The sequence below is a fragment of the Protobothrops mucrosquamatus genome, unplaced genomic scaffold, assembly GCF_001527695.2.
Source record: "Protobothrops mucrosquamatus isolate PMUCROS unplaced genomic scaffold, P.Mucros_1.0 scaffold453, whole genome shotgun sequence".
NCBI lineage: Eukaryota > Metazoa > Chordata > Lepidosauria > Squamata > Viperidae > Protobothrops > Protobothrops mucrosquamatus.
In genome coordinates this window covers 214,990-239,454 of record NW_015386776.1, presented here as the reverse complement: position 1 = coordinate 239,454, position 24,465 = coordinate 214,990, and the positions used below count along the sequence as shown (strand labels likewise).

The following is a 24,465-nucleotide window of genomic DNA, read 5'->3' as shown; positions in this document are numbered from 1 at the left end:
CCTGGGGTATTCTGTCGATCGCCTCATTATTGATGGTGGATGGGCGATTCAGTACAAAGTGGAAATGCTCAGCCCAACGCTGTAAAATCAGATTCCTCTCAGTGATGAGAGTTGCACCACTCGAATCCAATAAAGGGGAGCTTCCTGAGGGCTGAGGTCCATACAGGGATCTAAGAGCTTCATAGAACCGTTTGGCATCATTTCTATCAGCAAACTTCTGGATTTCATCTGCTTTGGCACTCAATCAGGAGTCCTGCATCTTGCGGAGCTTGCTCTGTACAATCCTGCGAGTGTTAGTAAAAGCATTTTTCTTTGCAGTTGAAGACGGGTCATTCTGATGTGAAACTGGTTTTTGCTATTAATATATCCCTTATATTTAAATAAATATTTTTTAAAAAATTCGGTTTAATTTTTATTGCAAAATATGCTCAAATGATTTAAATCTTAACAGTTTTGTACTCCACCAGTTTTGCAATATACATTTAAATACAAATGTAGGTTGTGGCAAAACGTAAGATTTAGATACTATATAAAATTATCTCCATTTTCTTTATCTATGAACCATGCTGTTCTATAGGTCAGGTGGAAAGTTATATACATGGTTGAAAGATTGCTAAACAATAATTTTATATAAAGCCAACCTTAATCAAAATAGATTAGTGCCTTTAAGTTCAATATGGTAATGATGACTTTATAAAAGAGATAAAAACTTGTTTGGAGGTTTAAAAATATATAAGTCATACAAGCAGAGCAGTATCCTTGAAAGCCTGAGATACAAGAAGATTAAAGAATCATACTGGTAAGGTTATAGTTTGCCAGATCCATTTGCAATACAATTATTTTTTCATTATTTTCAAAATGGCAAATATTCGCTAAATAAGACAGTAGGCAAACAATCAATCAAGAAATGCATTTCAAGGAACATAATTTATAAGTGCACACCATAAGACTACTATCAGAATACAATGTCCTAAAAATTGTGTTCTGAAATAATATCTATGTTTGTGCAAACATGATATACAAAGAGATATTAAAAATGTTTCAGAAATAATATATGTAAATTTAATTAACTTTACCTAAAACAAAACTAAGTAAATTGCAATCATGCATGCAACTTAGCTGTAGAACGCAAAAGTTCACTTAATATTTTTATGTAATGAAATAGAGCACAAGTTTGTGAACTAATCCCTGCAGTTTTCAGAAAGGCTTGCCACTGCCTCCATCCTAGTATCAATTTTAAAATTAATAAAGAAACCATGGATCATGTTTGTGATAAAGTAGAAACATTTATCAGTATTACACCTATTATAAACTAATTTCTGGATTAACCAACTAAATTAATTATACATTTAATTAAAATTCCATTATCTTTTAAACCAAAGTATCAGTCTCAAATAACACCTCTGCTTCCAAAAACATCTCTAGGCCTTTAAAAACCCCACTGACATTCGCAGAAGATAAAAACGCTAGATGACTGTAGCCATCTTCATAACCCAGTTTTAGATTGCCTTAGGCATAAAAGCTGGCTGAGTGATTTTGGGCCGGTGACTCTCTTTCAGGCCAACTCATCTTACAAGGTTGTTATTGGGGGTAAATAGGAGGACGAAGGAGTATTAGGTATATCTTGAATTATTTATAAAAAATAATAAAGGTGAGATAAAAACAATCTTTAGAAAACCAATGCATATCTGTTCAACTCTATATAGATAATTTAGCATATTTTCATGAATACCTATTGGCCTTAAAAGAACACTGAGAGGACTAGGAGAGGACTTCAGGGAAGACCATCTAGTACTAAATGAACAGAAAACTATAATAATAGTTAGGGTCACATTGCATTCACTGAGTTATATTTCTATATAAAATAGTTTTTTTAAAAAAAACTTTTATCACCTGTAATAATTTCAGAGAAAAATAAATATCATTGTTCAAGATACAATATTGATTCTCAGCATGAACAGCAACATTTGAACATCAAGAATTTAAAATTGCATATTGGCCACAACTATAACAAAATTCTAAGAACAAAACAATTCAGTGTTAACTAGTATTTGCCCCCCAAAAATACTTCCTAGCTACCTAGTATAAAATGAGAGAAAAAAACAAAAGTAAGAAAATAGACATACATAATTAGCCAGTACTGTTTACAAAGCAACATGGTTTTAAAAATGAAAAATTCTCTATATCCAAATTTCCTTCATTTTTATTCTGACATGAAATGCCCACGTCTCAGATTACAACTACAATACATTTAAATCAATTATTAGTGCATTTTCCAAGAAAATGGCTTACCTCAAATTCAGCATGCCTGTGAATATCTTCCGCTCTCTGCCTACTCAAGATAAATTCTGCTTCATTTGCTACCCTCACTAAATGATCCTTCATTGTTTGACTTAGCAACCTATAAATGCAAAATATTTAGGACAAAGAAATTGTGAATTTATAAAATAAAACATTTTATAATATTTAGCTACTGGAATAAACAGAGGCAATAATTGTGACTGACTATCTAAAACAAATTTCCTGTTAACTCCAAGAGATAGAGTTTTGTTTTCAGCAAGATGCAGATTCCATTATGCTGACTATTATACAAACGAGTTTCATCCTCATATAAGTATATAAGGAATATGTATTTGTTGCAAGTAGTACCAAATATATGTAGCTATTCTTGAAAAAAAGTAGAAATTGGAAATCTAATTGCACAAAGATAGTTAAATGATCAAAACAAATAAACAAATGCATATGGCAAATAAAAAATGAAATTCTAAAAATCCATTTCATAGATCAAATTTTTAATTCAAAGTACAAAACACTATTTAATTTTCTTTCTCCATTCTTTCAAATTATTTCCTTTTGATATCATTTCTACCTTCATCATTTCCTTTACCCCTTTTAATGTTCTGCTCAGTTATTTACTATGGTTTTATATCAGAAGTTATTGAAGTATTATGATTATGAACATAGAACATTGGCATTAACTTGTAGTTTATAGCAGCATAGTTCTCAACTAGCTGCATATTATATTCAAAACCAAATATATTTATGTGGTATTAAATCAATTAAAAATAATAATTAGAGTCTTTGTGAGGAAATGTATCCCAGATCAATTTTAATGAAAAATTATTGGGATACATTTCCTCACAAAACCTCTGTAATTATTTTATAATCAGTATAATAGATTTTGTTTTTATTCTACATTTTTATACAAATAATATGACTCATTATCTCACCATATCTATGCATTGAAGCCAGGCTTGCAAACCTTTATTATGCAACAAGGATGAATTATTTTGAAATTTGTAGATTTATTATTTAACTAATCATGGCTTATAATGCCTAAAAATCACTTCTGCTTTTCTTCCCTCTGTCTTTGCCCCCTCTTACTACCAATATTTAAGACAGATTTCAGAATCAACAAAAATATTTGAATTCAAAAGCTGAATAGTACAAACTATTAAATTTGGGTGCATTATACTATACAATGTAAGCATAATTTTTCTTAAATATATGTCAGTTTTATTACTGTTTACTTCTGAAATCTGTATATTTTTACAAATATATATTCTCTGCCAAGGTGGTAACAAATCCTGATGTAAATATATCAAGCAGAAATATTAAAATATAAAGCATGCCTTTAACACTAATATTAAAAATGCTAAAATATAGTTTTATAGACAAAAAACTTAATAGCATTTTATATTATATTATATTATATTATATTATATTATATTATATTATATTATATTATATTATATTATATTATATTATTATATTATAATTTTATATTATAATGTATTATTTTCAAATGTATTGTTATCTCTCTGTATAATTTTGATTGTTTCAGTTTAGTTCATTATTTCACTTAAAATAATTTTGAACTGAAAATCAATGCATTTTATCCAAATTTTGAAAAAGGCTTTACCCTCATATGCATTAGTCTTTGAACTCTAAAATTCACTGCTATTTTAACATACCCTGCTACTGAATACACACTTTTAGATTATTTAAAAATACTGATTTACCTTTTAGGAAAAATTTATAAAATCTGGGTGGGGATTAATGTCTTTGAGTGTCATGAATAAATAGAAAATGCAGAGAAAAACATAACTGGCTAGACCATCAGTTTCACTATCTGCGGATTATTTTGAAGCATAGCTCCCCTATGATATTTGTGTAGACTACTTCATCTTGAACATCTGAAGTTAGGAATGTAAAAGACTTGCACTTCAGAGGAGTTAGCTTCCAGATTCAGATATCAAAGACCATAACTTTTATTTTAGAAATAAAATTATATCCACATAAACATTATCTGCAATGCTTAGCAATGACTTACAGTTGCTTTATTTGGAAACATCTGTACTAAAAATGAACTTGAAAAACTGAATTAACATTTACTTTAAAATAACCAGGACCTTTTGTGAAACTATATGTTAAGGAATAATGCAAATTACAATGTATTTTTATATTTAAAATAGTTATGTATAAATGGTTATTTTTTTTAAAAAAAATGCTGATCTGAAAAAATATATCAATCCAATATACGTTCTAGCTCACCAAGAGTTATGTATTAGGCTCTGTTAATAGCTGACAAGCTATTGTATTTAAGCCAAAGAAAATATGACTGAGCCCTTGTAACTTACTACAATCAACTCAGAAGGGTTAAAGCAACATGTATCTTCTATAAACATACTGTGATTACAAGTAAAAAGAAGCTAAATCTTAAACTATTACCACAGAGTATTGAGGATGAAGAGTATTTAGAAACCAGATCAGACCTACAAAGTTAACTATCCAAAAGAATGGGTAGCATATTTCTAAATAAAAACATTTGAAAACTTAATTGTAAGTGATCAGAGGAGGCAAATTTGTATGCTTAATCACTACAAAACAATAGTATTAAAGCTAAGATGAGGTAAGGATACATTTAAGCTAACTAGGAAGTTACCTTCCTTCGTTGACAAGTTCAATGAAAGCTAGGCCTGCATTCTTCTGTATTGAGTTCTGCCATTCCTATAATACAAAAATGATAAAAAAGATAATTAAATGCATTAAAAGAAACATAATTGTTTTATTTAACTAGTAAAAATAAAAAATTAAAATTTTATGACAGATAAAAAAAGATCATGAACAAAATTCTAGAGCTGATAAAATATCACATAAGCTGAGTTCACTTATTGCCCTATAGCAGGGGTAGGCAACCTTGGCTCTTTTATGACTCATGGACTTCAACTCCCAGAATTCCTGAGTCAGCTATACTGACTCAGGAATTCTGGGAGTTGAAGTCCATGAGTCATAAAAGAGTCGAGGTTGCCTACCCCTGCCCTATAGTATTACAAGTTATTATGGCTAGCTTCATGCATGTCAAGCCAAGTAAAAAAAAACCAAACCAGAATGTGGGATAGGTGGCATATGAACCATTATCTGTCTAATATCTATTCCTAAATTTAAGTGAGTTATATGTTAAGTGAGTTTTGCTCCATTTTACAACCTTTCTTGCCACAGTTGTTAAGTGATTCACTGCAGTTGATAAGTTAGTAACCTGGTTAAGTGAATCTGGCTTCCCTGTTGAGTTTGCTTGTGAGAAAGTTGCAAAAGATGATCACACGACACAGCAACGGTCATAAGTATGAACCAGTAAATGTTTCCCCCATATGTATTTTAATAGTGGATGAGAGGGGAGAAGAATATAATGCCTATTGCCTGTTATATTTAATCCAACATTCTAACACGGTATACATATCCTATATTGCAATTAAATTCATGGAGCCAAGTGCACTGTTATGTCAAGATCTTTGTTATTCTTTTCCCTAAGGTGTTAATAAAAACAACAACAACAACAACAATAATAATAAAGTTGGAAGGGAACTTGGAGGTCATCTAGTCCAAACTCCTGCTCAGGCAGGAATCCCTATACCATTTCAGACAAATGGCTGTCAAGTCTCTTCTTAAAAACTTCCAGTGTTGGAGCATTCACCGCTTCTGGAGGCAGGTTGTTCCACTGGTTAATTGTTCTAACTGTCAGGAAGTTTCTCCTTAGTTCTAGGTTGCTTCTCTCCTTGATAAGTTTCCATTCATTGCTTCTTGTTCTGCCTTCAGGCACTTTGGAAAATAGCTTGACTCCCTCTTCTTTGTGGCAGCCCCTGAGATATTGGAACACTGCTATCATGTCTCCCCTCGTCCTTCTCTTCGTTAAACTACCCAATTCCAGCAACCGTTCCTTATATGTTTTAGCCTCCAGTCCCCTAATCATCTTTGTTGCTCTTCTCTGTACTCTTTCTAGAGTCTCAACATCTTTTTTACATCGTGGTGACCAAAACTGGATGCAGTATTCCAAGTGTGGCCTTACCAAGGCATTGTAAAGTGGTATTAATACCTCACGTGGCTTTAACCACTACGTTGGCTTTTTTGGCAGCTCAGCACACTGCTGGCTCATATTTAACTTATTGTCCACTAGGACTCCGAGGTCCCTCTCACAGTTACTACTATTGAGCAAGGTACCCCCCCATACTATACCTGTATATTTGATTTTTCTTGCCTAAATGTAGAATCTTACTTTTTTCACCATTGAATTTCATTTTGTTAGATAGCGCCCAGTGTTCAAGTCTGTCCAGATCCTCCTGTATCTTAAGCCTGTCTTCTGGAGTGTTGGCTATTCCTGCCAGCTTGGTGTTGTCTGCAAATTTGATGAGTTCCCCATCTATCCCCTCGTCCAAATCGTTGATGAAGATGTTGAAGAGCACTGGGCCCAGAACAGAGCCCTGGGGCATCCCACTACCCACTTCCCTCCATGTAGATGCGGTTCCATTGAGGACCACACGCTGAGTATGGCCGGTCAGCCAGCTACGAATCCATCTGGTGGTGATGCTGTCTAACCCACATTTTTCTATCTTATTGGGTAGTAGGTTGTGATCTACTTTATCAAATGCCTTACTGAAGTCCAAGTAAATTATATCCACACCATTCCTCTGATCCACTAATTTTGTCACTTGGTCAAAGAATGTAATAAGATTTGTCTGGCATGATCTGTCAATTAATGAAATCCAATAATTGTAACATCATTTCAGCAGTTTAAAAAAACTGCAACAAAAAACTGACAAATTCAACTCATAATTAACCCATATAGTGTGGCTGTAGTATTATTATTTACCCTTCTTGCTATCTTCACTTCTCCTTTATTGGTATTTTATTGGTATTATTATTATTATACAATATTATATTATACAAATTCCTTGTATGTCTGATCACACTTAGCCAAATAAAGTATTCAATTCAATTCAAAAATTTCATACCTATTATAAACTGATACTATTTCCTATTCCTATAAAATGTATCTTCCCTGTTTTCAATTTCTATGATCATACTAAAACTTATAGAAAATTTGTCAATATTTTATAACCAGGAGCAAGAATGTAAAATAGTATTAGACCAGTAATATAAGTTGCCAGAAAACCGATTGGGCAATAAATACAAGATCTACATCTAGGTAATCTTTTATAATTTAGAATCTTTAAAAATAGTTCCTAGAAATTGGAGTAAGAAGCTGGAATGTGATCAGCAGCAGATGAAAGTTTTGCTTTCATGTCAAGGCAATGTAGATCTAATCAGACACTTCAGATTCCTGACATATTGGACACCTCTGCTTAAAAAGAAACCTGAGATCTGAATACACATATATGGATGTGTATACAGTTTGTGTCCTATCAAGCACCAGATATAACAGTGTCTTTGGTTGGGGCAGACATGGAACTATGAACTTGTATGTACATTTGCATTCAAGAAGTTATTTTATGTTCATTATAATTACATTATTTTCTTCATCATTAGAAAACTGTCTCCTAATTAAATTATTTTCATTGGTCAATAGTATTTCCACTTCTTCCACTTCTAATTCTATTCCACCCTCCAGATTTTCCAACTAGCTGAGGAACCAGGATAAAGATGGCTTCCAAATCTCAATTCATGTATCACACAAAGTATCCTATGCTTTCCTGATGTTTAAATGTTCCTCTCTTCATGCTAAAGAATTGAATGGGTAGCCCATTAATGTGAAGTCAGAGGGCTGCCCATTCCAACTGTTTAGTATTGAACTTAATTATTTATGAAGGAATAGCATGTAACATTAAATTTTGATTGTTTATGGTAATCACATTGCCCAAAAAATTTAATTTGGCAATGAACCATCCATATATACTTCTCCAAGGATGTAACTTTGCCGAAAACTTTATCTGAGACACATTTTTCTCTTATATAATGCAAAGGATCTGCTTTCATAAAGTCATGATAAAAGTTGATAAAAGTTGCTCAAGGTCCACTCTTTTACAAGTTGCAACAGATGATCAACATTAAACCTATATCAAGCTTCTGGAGTTGAATTGTACAAATGTGTTCTATTAGTACACAGCCTGAATGTTTGGCAACTTCATTCTTCAAGACAAATGGCAGCTGCTGCCCTTTGAGGTCTCAAGTCAAGTCTTTAGGGAAGCTCAAAGCCCAAGTGGGGAAGGGGGAGGCCTGTTCATTAGAGACTGCTCCAGGCTAAAACGTTCAAGGCAGACATTAGAAATGTATGTAAGACTTTTTAATTATAAAATATAGTGAAATATAAGGAGTAAGTCATTCCATACCCTTTGTTATGTTACATTAATATTTGTATTCTAGTTATAGCGTCTGGCTTCCATCTAATCAACCATATTACTATGTCTACCCAAAAGGAACAATTATACAACCGGGTAGGCATACACACATTTTTATGTTATGAGCCACTTTGTGCCCAATAAATCCCCAATAGGCATACACACATTTTGTATGTGACATCCCATTTTCAATCAATGTCCATAGGAAAAAAACAGGGAAAATTTAGACCATTAGTGAATAAAGGAAAGGAAATGTAAATTCTGTGTGTGTCTAAGGCACTTTTGTTTTCCTCTTATATTATGATAAAGAAACAAGGAAAGAAATGCTGAAGACAGTATTTTTAAAAGGTATGAGATAATTCTATTAACTACTAAATCTACTTGATTTAAAATCAGATTGAGATTACTACAGAAAAATGTTTAACAACCATGATAGCTCAAAAAATGTAAAGAAAACAGTTTGGGAATGATTTATATGAATGCATAGTGCTGAAGTTAACTACAACTAACCCAATAAAATAAACCCTGTATTATTATACAGCAAGTAATAACCTTAGACAGAGAAACCAGAGCTCTTTCTGTTCTTTTGCATGCTCAGTTCCACAGCACACTACATTAAGAATTAAGTAAGTTGTAAATATGTCATACAGAAACAGCAGTCTTTAACTAAAAGCAGAAAACTCTCCTGCTGCTTAAGCCATTTTATGCTACACAATAGTATGCTACACAATAGTATGCTACACAATAGTATAACACCAGTTTATTGGGCAAACTTCCTATAAACTGGTTTTATACTATTGGGTAGCAAATTCCTGAAAAAACCTCATTATAGAATTTAATTCTAATACACAATAAACTTTTACCAGTAGTCATCCACTTACGACTGTACTTGAGACCACAATTTTGGTTGCAAGTTGTGATGGTCGTAAAGTCAGTCATCATGTGACAGGACCCAATGACTTTTTGGGACAGTCAGCGAATACCGTGATCCTTCAATAAATGCTGCAGTTGTTCACTACGGGTTGTTTTTTTTTGCCAGAAACTTAAAATAACTACATATTTCTGGCAGAAATGTTGTAAAATCATTGTCACATGACCACAGGGCACTGCAAACAACAGTAAATATTGCCAAGTTGCCGAGCGCCCAAAATGTGGTCACATGACCAGACGGGCAGGACATTCGAACTTCAGAAATGGATCAAAAGTCCCATAAATCTGCTGTATGTTTGAACATATGCTAAGCAACCAGTTATAAGTCAAGGACTACTGTATACAATCGGAAACTATAAGGTACTTCTGTTTGTTTTAAAAAATACATAGTACTAAGCCTTATACTGATACATAAAGATATGTCTTAAGTGTCATAAAACCCATGACATATTTACAAAATATTCTAAAGATACTTTTTTCTGAGGATATATGTACAACAATTGGGGGAATTATGCTATTAGGAAAATAAAAATGTAGTTGGAATTAAGCTACATAACTTTCTCATTTTATCATTGTGAAAACAGTCACAGAACACATTAAATATCTTGAAGGCCCAGTTCTGTGAATAATGAAATAATTATCTGTTTAATTCTTACCCAGCTGTATACAATTAACTGAACTAAAATTCTGAATATGTGGGTAAAAGTAACTGGACACGTACAGAATATAATAATTCTGATATGAATATCAATAAAGAAGACAGTATACTAATAAATGTACTATTCTCTCATTTAATCTATATCCATAAAGGACGAATACTGAATATCATGAATAGTGAAAGACAAAATAATGTTGTATCACAAGAGGTGAAAAAGAGATTGACACTGATCATGTAATTTCATTTGTAACCATGCTTTATATAAATGTTACTTAGAACCAAACTCTTACATCAAAGGTCACTAATCCTTTTGGACTGGCGGCCCGGTGGGAGAGGGAGGGGGCAGGCGCCTTATGCGCGCATGCACAAATGTGAATGTGGTCACACGTGCGTGTGTGCGTATAAACAGGCTGCAAGCATGCACACCACACAAATGGGGCGGTGAGCATGCGTGCGATGCTCTCAGTGACGGTGGCGCCTGTGTGAGGCTTATGGCACTGCCATTGCCAGGCTTGTGGCAATGCTACCACTGGCGTGACACTCGCGCTGTGATGCCGCTGGCGGCACAAGGCTCGCACCGCCATCCCCATGCAAGGATCGCACTGCAACGATGCCACCCTGGCGCGAGTTTTGCGCCACTGCTCCAACATGAGGTTCGTGCCACCGCCCCGTGCGAGGATTGCACCGCAGCCCGCAGCGATGCCGCCCCCATGCGAGGATCGCACTGTGGCCTGCAGCAATGCTGCCTTGGTGTGAAGCTCATGCCGCTGCCCCCGCGCAAAGACCGCGCCATGGCCTGCAGCAATCCTGCCCCAGTGCGAGGCTCACACCGCCACCCCTGCACAAGGATCGTGCTGCGGCCCACCTGCCGCTTGCAGCACTGCCGCCACCCGCACAAGATTTCTGCCAATGCCACTATCTGCGTGTGGCATGCCACCACCTACCTGCCACTTGAGGCACTGCCACCGCCCGCACAAGATTTGTGGCAACACTGCCACCTGTGCAATACTAGCAGCGCTGCCACCACCCACACAACACTCATGGTAACGGTGATACAAGGGTGAGCATATGCACACGCGCATGCACTGCCCAGCTACTCATGCAGCCCAGCGGCCAAGTGGCCACGGCTTGGTAGTGGGCTGCGGCCCATAGGTTGGGAACCTCTGTCTTACATGAAGTAAGATGAAGAATCCTAGTTAATGAAGCAGCAACAGAAAAGGTCCATGGAGGGAAACATAATAGAACATGCAGTTCTGCTATTACCTTTGAATTCCAATCTTTTTGTTTTGCTACCTGATATTATAAAATATACTGTCCTTTCAAATGCCATGCATGCATAAATGTGTGCGCTCACACAAATACATGTCCATATATAACCAACTGAGGCCGCTTAGGCCAACATAAACTTTGATTTAATAAACCTAAATTGCCAGGGAGAATGATCTTTGTGAAAAGCCACACTATTGCATCATACCAATCAATAAAATGCATGACTTTCAAATATGGCATTTTAATGCAGAAAATGCATGGTAAATGGGAACCAGATTTAGTGATTTTTTTTAAGATGGACTCACTTGAATCAATATGATTTAAGTCAGTCTGAATCTAATCCATGCATAATTTAGATAGATATAAATTAAAGTGGAAATAGAAATATATAGCTCATAAACTCTAGGTCATTGTAAACCAAACAGTGAAATTGTTAGTAATGTATTATTGATTAATTGATTGTGTGCTGTCAAGTCATTGTTGGCTCATAGTGACTACTTACAGTAAATAGATTTTGTCCATGAGAAACAGTGTATTATTTATACTGTACCTGTTTGGGTATAGTACACATAGTGAATGAAGACATATGGGCATTATTTCCAGAACTAATGGGATAATTTGTTAATTTGGACAATCTCCAATACTTTTATGATAATACAAAAGAGCCAACTAAGAAGTGTAATGCTTCTGCATGTTAGAATTACTTGAATTAGACAAAACAGAATAATTTTCAACAAAGATATATTTTCCTAACACAAATGTTTCTTAAATAAATAATAAACTCAATCTATCAAGTAGCACATGTAATGAGAAAAGATATTTCAAAATCATTCAAATTACCAAGTTCCACAAACCAGGGTTAAGGGAAGAAATACAAATTTCTATGTAACCAATTCTTGGCCCAGTCTAAGAAAACCATAAACTATTTGTAGGCAGAAAAGGAAACACTGATACACACACACATACACATACACACACAAACACAAACAATATGGATGGATGGATGGATGGATGGATGGATGGATGGATGGATGGATGGATGGATGGATGGATAGATAGATAGATAGATAGATAGATAGATAGATAGATAGATAGATAGATAGATAGATAGATAGATAGATAGATAGATAGATAGATAGATAGGCAGATAGGCAGATAGATAGGCAGATAGATAGGCAGGCAGATAAAAAATGCATAATGAAATGCAACTTTTAATTGTATTGCTCTTTGCCATCAAGAAGAAAACTAATTTCAGGAATTTACCGTAATTGATAATAGCAGTAATATAGTTATACATTAATACATTTTAATGTTTTTAACATTTTTATATTTATGTTTTTATTAAGCCACCCAGAGTCACTTGAAACAGTGAGATGGATGAGATATAAATTTAATAAATAAATATAATTATTATTCTTTCTAAAGGGAAGGCAATATACTTATTGTACTGTTTTGTTAGTACAAACTATGACAACTGAAAAATGTTTTTTCAGAAAAATATGATATAGCAATATTTGCCAGTGAGTTGCTTTTTCCACACAGCTTTCCCACAGAGAAGTCTACATAACTATTGGGATTGGCTGCTGAGGTGCCTAACATATTACTTTTTTTTGTCACACAGTCAGCTGGATTTGGCATTTTAAATAGATGTGGATGTTTGATGATGTTATAGACATTGTCACAGGATGTAAGGTTATCCAAATAAAATTGCATTTTGCAATGTTTTAGCTATAGAAAAAATAAATTGGTTTGAAACTCAGATGAAATTAGCATGACTGAACCAACAACCAGCCAGCCAGCCAACCCTTTTATTCATACCACTAGAATCTAGATTTGTTTGATGAATTACAATCATAAAAACGTAAGATAGTATACGTAGTCTTCAACTTATGACTGGTTGCTTAGTGACTGTTCAAAGTTACGGTGGCCTCCCCCAAAGCTACTTACAACTTAGTTCCGAAGTTACCACAGCTGCAGCACTCCTGCGGTCATTAGGCCTTACAACTGACTACAGGGGTACCACACTCCTATCTAGCTCTTTCCATCTCCCGACCACATCCCTGCTTCTCACTTCACAGTCCCCACACTACCCTCCTCACTTACTTTTCAAAGATCTCTGGAGCATGGGTTAGAGGAGGACAGGATGCTCCATTCTTGGGCCACATGGCGTGATCCCAGAAACGGCTACCATTTTCAGGGTGACTGCATTGAACTGTGGCTGCTTTGAAAATGGCAGCTGCTTCTGGGTTAGTGCCACGTGGCCCAGGAATGGAGAGACCTGCTCTTAACGCAACTTCCAGACAGTTGCAGTCCGCTGCAGAGCTTTCCAGAGCTCATGTTAGGGAATGAGAGCAGGGTTCTTTGTTTCTGAGCTGCATGGTGTGATCCTGGAAGCAGACACCATTTTTAAAGTATTCATAATTCAATGCAGTTGCCCTGAAAATGGTGCCACTTTTGGAATCATGTCATGCAGTCCAAGAACAGAGCAGTCTATCCTTCTTCCCTAATCTGAGCTTCAGGTATCTTCAAAAAGTAAGTGTGTGATGGACTATGTAAGATGAGGAGGTTAGTGTGGGTTCCAATGGGGTGGGAAGCAGGCCAAGTCCTGAGGGGACCTCAAGGGTAGAAAGCAGAGTATCGGGTGCCTCAGAGGATGGAGGCAGCCTTGGGGGACTAAGGGCAGGGCATGAACTAGGCCTCCCAGGATCTCCCCTGCGCACCCTGAGGCACGCTGTGCTCTGTTTAACAACTGCATTCGGAAGACCACTGACGGGGAATCCTAAGTGGGCACCTCATTTAATGACCATCACAACTTCCCACCATTTCGGCATAATCCATTATTAAAATGTTAATATTCACATGTAAAGTCTACTGCATACACAGTAGCAAGTCTTTTGAATATATATGGAAAGTTTATGCAGGTTCAATGATTTACATGTGTTCATGTCATATTAAAATTAGATCTATGGAATAAGAGGTCTCAATTTTAAACTGTCATGCCTACATTTATATTTAGCATAAAAATAATAGTCTAAAAATATCAGCTTAGATCTATTTCCTTTTGCTAACTTCTCAACCAAAAAAAGCTGTAAAACAGCAGGCTCTCAAGTCATAGCACACTTTATTTTCAGGGGTCTCTATACTCATAGACTGACTTCCTGTCAGGAAGGGCTCTATTTCACAGCCTAGGCCAATCAGCAGGGTGCTCATGGAATTAAGTACCAGTTGATATTACTTTGTTTTACATTTAACACTCATGAGAATATTGTTCAAAGATTCAGTTTGAAAGCCAGCATGGTATCATCCTTCTGACTAGACTACAAACCCCAGGGTGTACTCTGTTAACACAAAATTCACCTTAAATGGTTCAATTTTTTAAAGACCTAGTGTGCAGGTGAAGCAACAGGATGCCTTAAAGTTTAAGGGTGAAGGAAACACTTGTTTCTTCGCTAAATTATGTTCTCTTAGTTCTTGACATCTGTGGAGACATGCTTTGACTACTATTTCTAGACTAATTTTATTTATTTTTATTGAAACTTTGGGATTTACAATGTAGTACAATAAAGCAATTTTCTTTCTTTAACAATGGTCACTAAAATAATAAATATAAAGGATAGGTACAAAATCTTACAAATTTATTTATTTTGGAATACAGAACACAATCTTCAACTATTCAAAATACAGGTAATATTTTTAGAGCTGCTCTAGAGAAATTTAAATGCATGTTTCCTATTCAGAATCTTATGAGGGGAAAATAACTTTTTAAAATCCAAGCAAAAACTATTTATAGTACATCACAGTTGTATGTATGCAACCCTAGCCCTAATCTTTAAACTTAAAGCTTAAAGACTTTCATCTATCAACATCCAATGACATCTTTTTATATATCTTATTCATATATAATAAAACTATTTGAAAAATCTTAAATATTTAAATGTTAATGAATTTGGAACATATAAGAAAATAACAATACAGGTAATTCTTGAGGTACAAACCTAATGGAGACTGCCCATTAGGCTTGTAAGTAAAAAAAAATCATCAAATGAATCAGACTCAATTTTACAAATTGTTTAAATCAAATTCATTAATTGAATCAAGTGTATGGTTAAATGAACGAAGATCTGACTTACTATTTCCTCCTATTTGTTAATTGCTCACTGCCTGAACTGAGAGGCTTTCCCCATTGCTGCCAGCTGCCCATCAACTGTTTCCGGTGCAGCCTTCAGCTCAGGAACTAAATTGCCTCCAAGCAGGCTGCAGAACTCTTCATTTGCAACTGTTTTAAAAACCCATTTGTTGCTAGTCTGCTTTAAAAAAAAAACACTTGCCACTAATTAGCTTGTCTTCAGCCAGGCACCCAAAGGGAGATGGGGCGGTTTACAGAACTGTCGGCTTGCAACAGTAACAGATGGAAGGGACCTTGAGGACATCTAGTCTAACCCAAGAGAGTATTTCTGATAGATGCCTATCCTGTCTGTTCTTAAAAGTTTTCAGCGATGGGGCACCCACAACTTCTGGAGGCAATTTAAATTTAAAACCTACAAACTACAGTAATATATGCTAATCTCCAAAATAAAAGCAAGGAAACACAACATTATAGAATGTTTGTGTAGATGCTGGCTAGTATTCTACAAGCAAACTTTATCTCTGCAAAGTACTGTACTTACAAACACAATAGTTTGCAAAGTACAGTACTTAAAAAGAAGAGCAGTTTCCAAAGGGCTTGCAAACTGCTACTATAGAGTAAAACAAAAATTAAAATACTTACAGAAGCAATTCTAGCACTCCAGTCCCTTGGTGCAGGCTGCAAAAATCACCAGCTCGTTTGGCCATGTGATTAGGGACAAAAAAAAAACCTGCCTGCTTCAGGAAATTGCATTTGTAACTGGAACAGTACAGGCAAATCACAAAGTGAAGATGGCCATTTGCAGCAGTGACTGAATCCAAGTCACATGGCTTACTCTTTTTGGTCACAATTTTGAATTTCCAATGTAAGTACCCTTTCTGAATAAATTTGTTTTTGTGAAAACTAGCTAAATGAATGTTCGTACCTGGGGGATTACCTGTAATAGCATGATTTTTGCCTAGTGGCATTAATTCTAAGATAAATTAATAGACTATCCCATGATTTGTTTAAACATGTTTAAAAAGTGCATCAGGGTAAAAAATGAAATATGTGGTTCATAAGGAAACAAAATTTAGAAGGTAAAAAGATGGTGCAAGCTATGGGAAAATGAAAATAAGGATGTGATGTGTGATTTTGGTATTGGGAGTACTTCCATTTCCATGTGATGGGTGCTAGCTCCAAGTAGGCCAAGAAATTCAAGTTCCTTGCCAACCATAGCCTTGTTTTGATTGGTCCCAGGATCAACATACAGAGGTGGAACATTTTATGTTTTGCACTTGTTTCAGAGTGGTTGCCATATGATCTGGATGTAAAGAGTACTATCATCAACCCAAGTCAGAACACTTCTGGCCCAGATGTGATTGACTGCCATTCAGACTCTTTTAGGGCTAGAGCTATTTGAATGGTCCATTCAAGGCATTCATGGATCCAAATAATCTCCAGAATGTGCTTGGGGAATTTCACAACAATCTGTTAGATTAATCTATTGAGGATCTTGTCTGGTGTTATTAATATGTGACTCAGTTCTCTGTCAGTCATTCCCTTAGGGTTTACTGATTTAATGGAATCTTCAGGACATGAAGTAGTGCAAACAATGCTTAGAGCAATAGTGGAGAAAGACAAGAAAGCTGAACAAGCACAGATATATACCTATGTTCAGACCATCTGCGACAATAAGGAAATCTATTACTTCTTATTGTGCCAGTATGTCATCTGACAGGGTGCACCATGTAGGAGAATAATTCTCTGCTAGGAAAGACCCAATACCAAGAATTCTTCCTTGTAGCTCTGATTAATTAGACCTACATTTTGCTGACAAAGTTACCCACTTATCTTTGACTCAGAGTCCTCAGTGATGACTATGGAATCATTTTGCATGGTTACTTGAGATTTCTTTTAGCCTATGATCACTTATGAAATGAAGCTCTGCCACCTATGAAGTAGATTTCTGCTGACTTCTTTGTGCAGCTGACAGTGAACAATTTTCTGGACCAGGAGATTAACACCTCATTTCAAGAGGGAATGCTATTGAAGAAAGCTGTTGGGTGCTCTCTCCTAATGAAGCCTTCCCTGGATCCAGAGGTGCTAGACAACCATCCCCCAGTCTCCAATCATCCTTTCTGGAAAAGGTTATTGAGACAGTGGTCAAGAGTCAATTGTGACACATTATAAAGGAAATGAAAATACCTCTATCCTTGGCTATAATATTCAGTCCTTAATATGGAACAGATATGGCAATGATTGCACTAATTGATGAACTTTGTTGAACCTAACTGAAGATAGTGAGATTCTAGTCCTTTTAGATGCCCATGTACATTACTTATAGTGTTTAAGTTATATCAAATGATTAACCGATCAATATGCAGCTTTTCTGAAAAACAATTAAGAGTAGAGTTATTATTTACAGCATAAGAAAAAGCTTGTTAGGATTCAATCTTGTGATATTTCCATAGCAAAGTTAACTTACACTATGGGGATTCAGTATTCTTTTTAATTACATCTGTATTCACTGAAGAATTTGACTTCAAATTATGCATCAGCATAATACAATCACATCTATATGACTCATCAAGAATCTTTTAGAATACCTTCCAAGCAGCTACATTTACAGCACATTGGAATGAATTAACTGGGAAGTTACCAAACAATTATTACAAGGCTATTTCTCTCCAGGTAAGAGCATGGTTTGCATATCAGTCTGAGCTGATAAGGCCATTTTAGTCTCCAGTAATTGTGATGATGACTGGAATATCCATAGGCTATAAGCTAACCAATGGTAACCAATGCCATTTAAAGCTTGAATACTATTTAAACGTAGAAGAAACACCAAGAGCACCAAAAATAAAATGTGTCTTGTCTGGATTCTCAGTTTATTTTTGCTATCCTTCAATATATATATGCATATATGCATATCTTTCAAATATTTATTTTTGTCCAAATATTGGGTATTCTTCTATTGGTTAAGTACTGTATGTTGTGAAGGGTTTACTTCTCATTTATTGCTTGAATTCATTGTGGCTGTCATGTGTGATAAATGGGTTAGTGAACTCTGTGCCCCACCTTACATTGGCATGCACAAAGATAAATTAGTTCTGTACTTTGCTTTTTCATTTTTACCAAAGAGCACATTTCTCTTGTTTGAATCATATCTAAACCACCTTTTTCATCAATTCCACTATATATTGGAATGATCCTTACATCTTTAGACATTATCTGCCCTTTTTCAGTGTCATATAGCATTTGTTAATTCTAAGAATATTTATGCTGATTTTAAGATTAGCCAAGTATAAAGATGGCAGTGTTCGGATCAAATCCATCAGACTCTGGAATGTTCTACAAACAGAACCAAATGATATGAATTCACAGATGTTGACACAGAGAACCACTGTTACAAGTAAGCAAGCCATTCTATAACTTCAATGTCTATTAAATTCTCTGCATCATTCTCATGATGAAAACAGCATTTTTTATTTTAATTGACATTTTAAATGTTTAAAAAATAATTATGAGTGCTCATATTGTTAAAATTATGCATTTAGACTGATACACAATGTTGTACCGTAAAAGAGAACAGTTATTTTGTGATACTCTAATTACATTCAAAAGTCCACTGGTGTAGTTGACGTTTTTCTGATTCATTTAAGAACTATGCACAATTCTGGATCTTTGCAGCAATTGAATCAGTCAAATAATCTATAAACCAAATCAAAACTATTTTGCTTGGTCAAGGAATTTTGCTTATTGTTGTTTCTAGAATCATTTATGAATCCTTATTATACATAACATTTATTTATCAGAAAGTTACACAATCAACTAAAAGATCACAAGGAAATAAAGAATTTTTCATTTGTTGTAGAATGAATTAAATAGCTCAGAAATAGCTCTACATAAATTCTGGACATGATATACTCAAAAGGAGCATCTGGCTGAGATTTTCACACTTTCTGTTGGTATAATTACTTGGACAGGAAGCCAGACTAGATGGTGCATTGAGCTTCAATGTACTGTATGCATTTCTGATAAATGGGAAAAGAATAGATGACCTGGCAGAAGGCTCAGACAATAACATGTGATTTACAGGACATAAATGCAGCTACTATAAGATTTATCTGACAGCCCACTACGATAGTGGACTGTTGACTACCCGAAGGAATGATTTCTAGTCTTGAATGTCTACTATTGAGTAGCCACACACATTATTTATTTATTAGATGTTTTGGGTTGAAACCATTTTTAAATGATGCACTTCACAATGCTTAGCAATAAATTTAGCGTTAAACTCTAGAGGGGAGGTAGTGTTATTGGAATATATGTCAGACTGAATTAGGATGAGCAAGCCAATGCTTTTATAAAGCAGCCTTGAATGTAACATGGATTCTTTCAAAAAATGATATTAATGTCAAGTAAGCAAGGACATTCTTCAGTTAATACTAAATGCAGAATCCCTTTATGTTGTTAAACAACATTGGTACTTGGCCTCAGAATGCAGTATCAATTAAAAATGTCCTGAGATATTTAGGACAAGTGTGGACATCTGATGGAGTTGACAAGGAGAATAAACAATAGTATTTCAAATAATTTGACATTTTGTGTATACTATGAAAAAAAAGAGCTAAGGCGCTCAGAGTATTCAGGAAATAAGTAGCAGCAAAATAATACCTGGATTTTTATTGCATTACAATAAACTTTTTTTTAAAAAAAAAATCAAAATTACTTTTAAAAATATCAGTATATTACTTTTAATATACTTTTTGTGCACAATTTGCATTTGTAAAACTTAATTTCTGCATGATTACAGAAAATAATTTTAATAATAACATATCATGATAGAAATTAATCATAGCAGTGCTTTAATGTGACATTATGTCTGCCAATCCATAAAATTTTAAAATCACATTTACAGATGCTTATGTTTAACTGTATTGTATTATTTATGTGATTAAATCTAGTTTCTGACCTGATCTTTCGATCTTTGGCCCCTCTATCCTCTCCATCTCTTCTTAAAAAATAATTAAAATTTTAGCAAGAGGGTCACTTCATTTTCCATCTTATCCTAGTCCCACAAAGAGAAAAAATCAATCAAGCTCAACCCCATGCCTTCACAGTATCTGTAAAATGTCTGGCTGAAATTCAATTTTGTATCTCTCAGACTTCCTACGGCAACACAGTTTATCTCTTAAGAAATAGATAATTTCTGTGATTGCAATACTAACCTCTCTAAATTAGAAAAATACAGAGAAAAAATATGTAATTATCACCCAAGTTTAAATTTTTATACTTCTAAGTTCCTTTCAGTTTCATTTCTTAAGACTATTTTTTGTGTTATAGTTATTCTTTTCAATCAGGATATCATTTTTAGTTACTGAATTGGCTTTTTCAACTATTTAATAAAAAACAATGTATTTCACTGTTATCCTCTCAATTAATTCATTACCATATTCTATTCAATAACAGGACATAAACAATATGAATAAAAAATAGAGACACTAGAGTATATCATTCATTCCTCTTTGAATCGGAGTATTGAAGTAATTTTGATACATGTAATTCTCATATGTATTCATAGTTATGTATATTTTATATTAGTGCATGTGATATGTTTGTGTATTGTGTGTGTTGAGCAATAAAGTTCTAACTATTTTCTCAATTAATAGTACTTTTACATGTTTATCACCGTTTCAAAGAAAGTATTAAGCAAATAAAGTTCCTTCCTTTTCAAAAATCATTATTTTAAAATATGCTGTCTTGGAAATCTATCTATCTATCTATCTATCTATCTATCTATCTATCTATCTATCTATCTATCTATCTATCTATCTATCTATCCATCTAATCTATCTATCCATCCCTACCTAAAATTATCCAATGCTTATGTGCATTTCTAGAAAAAATTCAAACAACCCTAACATGTTTGAGTGCATTCCTGAATAACAGACTCACTAGAAACAAAACTATTCTTCACTAGTTCATTGTAAAAATCCATTAGCTGTAATCTCCAAAAGTAATTGTTTTTATTGCACTTTATTGTCGATGCAAGTTATTGATTTTTCACACCTTCTATGATTCTTTCATTTGTATTCATGAAATGTCTATCAGCACAGACTAAATACATTTGGCAATACAGGCACTAAAACAAATAAATCAATGTAAAAAAAACATTAATTTTGCATTAACCTTATTCGTCAGGCAAGTAAACCATAAGGGCTTTAAATGAAGGTCAAAGGTTCTGAAATGGGTCAAAACCCTTGACCTCTAGACCAATAACATTCCCATTAAAAAAAGCTATTTTAAAGTTTTAAGTAGGGGAATTTACTATCAGTAAAGATGTGATTTTTAAAAGCCAAAACAAAAAAGCTTAATAAAAACTTTCCATATAATGATGAAGAAAAATGGGAGAGGAATAAACTATTGTTATTTGATCTATTACATATTATAATTCGTTGACATATCTAATTTTTTAGATTATATTTTTTGTAAATCACAATTAATTGCAATACCACTTTCTACAATAGTAAAAAATATGAAGTTGCATTTTACATTTCTCATCAAACCTATGTCAAGAGCAATTAGCATGAGGCCTCATGTATTTTAAATCCTTTTTAAAAAGGCAAAGATCAAATCCCATTAATTCTAATGCAGCTATATTATTTTACATTAAATATTAAAGTCCATAGTTTAGTCTTTTTCTTTTTAAATATGTTATTGGGTAAAAATGCCTCTTATTAAAATAATATATAACACAATAAATCACAAAAATTTAAGGCAGTATCTATCTTGATCACATTGGATAACATAATATTGTTAATATATTGTTTTATATACTAGGGATCTTTTCTAGTTTTTTCTAGAACTTCTGTTATTTCCAGGCAGCACAGCCATTGGCTTGGAGCTGGGGAATGTAAAATATAATGGACACCAAATTGCAGCTACCTCTGCTGGTGTTCTGAATCTCTCAAAGAGCTTTTGTAATCAGGTTTGTTTGAGAAATGCCACAATGATGATGTTGTTTAGGCTTTTATCATTGAAGGAGAAAGAAAGACAGAAGCTCTAAAACTAAATGTTTTTTGATTGCTAGTTTGCTTGCTTGTTTTATTGGCAATACTAGCTGTTTAAAGTCAGCTGAAACCTACCTGAGAACAAAGCAGCATGACCAATTCCACAACTGAACTGCTAGATTTCATACATACAAGACCTAAAGGAAAAAAGAAATGGAATTACATACTTTGATTGACTTTAGTTTCATATATTTAATATACAATATTGGCATTTTATTATATAATAAATGTTCTATTTGAGATTTCATAGTATTATCCCGATGCTGTAGAATGATTCTCATTTAATACAAGAAACCTCACATATTCATTGTTTTATCCAAATATTTATGTCAATAGAATATATATTTAAATATATACACTAATTTCATTACTGCAATGCATAATTTTAATATAAAATGATGACCTGAAGCTGTTTAATTGGCATTACATAAATATTAGGGTTTCAAGTTAATAAAAGTAAGTATGGCATATTGTATATTGATTTATAATATTACATTTCTTCACCTTGGAATGGATTGATCATTATATATGCAGAGAAGGGAAATGGTTCTGTGACCTTTGCTTTCTCCATTGAGCTCTCTCCCTTCAGCCCTCCAGCTATCAATCAAGTTTCCATTTTGTTTCATGGCAGCAGACATCCCAAGCACTCTTATTAGTACTTTGACCCTTGACCCCCACCTAAACCTTAAGGAGGTGGAGAGCACAAGAGTAACCTATACATTTATAAACTAATTTGGTTATTAATATCAGTTCGCACTTCATGCTATTTCCCCAGCATAAAATGAAAACATGTTATCCTAAATGCCCTAAAATGGTGGCATTCCTTTCAGTAATCAATGTTTCACTATGCCAAGTTTAATTCTGTTTGTCTTTGGCTTAATTACACTGAAAAAAAACCTACTAAGCCAATAATATCATGCATTTAATATATTACAAAAATAGACAGACTAGCTAAGTTTCTATATACAATTGGATACAACATAATGTATACATATGATAAACAGTTTATTTATGTATTCATTGAATTTAAGAATCATTCCACTAAATAATGCACTTAATAATAAATTATCAAATTCTTTAAAAATCATAAATTTGTAATGTATGCTAAATATTTCCCTGGATTCACCATTTAGCTTGCTCAGTTTATATGACCTTTTATAATGGCATTTTTAAAGTACACTAATACTGAAAGCAGAATCTCTAAATTTTCTGGTGTATTTCCTAAAAGTCTGTAAGCATGTCACTAAGCTATCACATTTCTACTAACCAGAATTGAAAATGTCCCAAAATCTAATTTCTAACAGAACTTTTTATCACCATTTTTAGTTTTTACCATTTAGAACATTTTATAAACTTTTTAATAGATTTGCATTTGGCTTGAGATGTTCTCCTCTGAAATAAGAGGAAACACCCATATTTCTGGAAATGTAATAGCACAATAGCTGATACCATCCACTGTATCCCCATTAAAATCTATCTTCACATATTTATATTACTAAACAATTATACAACCTGGACTTTTAAATGAAAAATGGGCAACAAATAGGAATGAAAATATATACAATATTCTTATATGATAAATCTGTGAGCAACAAACCTTTTAAATGCAGTTGTCTGATCCATACATCATTTGTACCTCCTAATACTTGAATTCTATACAACAAAAGCCACCATCTGCCTGTTCTTCTATTTGCTAAATCTTTCTGTAAATCAGTTTCAGATGTTCAAGGTTACTATGCATTTCCTGTGTTGTTTCTCTAGAAACTGCCTTGCCCTCTCACAATTTGAAGTACT

General features: G+C 34.0%; 1 protein-coding gene across 1 annotated transcript in view; it reads right to left on the bottom strand.

Moving 5' to 3' along the window:
- The window catches only part of LOC107287888 (lipopolysaccharide-responsive and beige-like anchor protein), a 275,476-nt gene that overhangs the window by 230,328 nt on the left and 20,683 nt on the right, over nucleotides 1-24,465 (bottom strand). The window contains exons 11-13 of the mRNA XM_029284234.1: nucleotides 22,747-22,808; nucleotides 4,946-5,010; nucleotides 2,293-2,401 (exon numbers count right to left, since the gene is read on the bottom strand). Coding sequence (XP_029140067.1) covers nucleotides 2,293-2,401; nucleotides 4,946-5,010; nucleotides 22,747-22,808 — 236 coding nt within the window. The remainder of the gene's footprint in view (nucleotides 1-2,292; nucleotides 2,402-4,945; nucleotides 5,011-22,746; nucleotides 22,809-24,465) is intronic.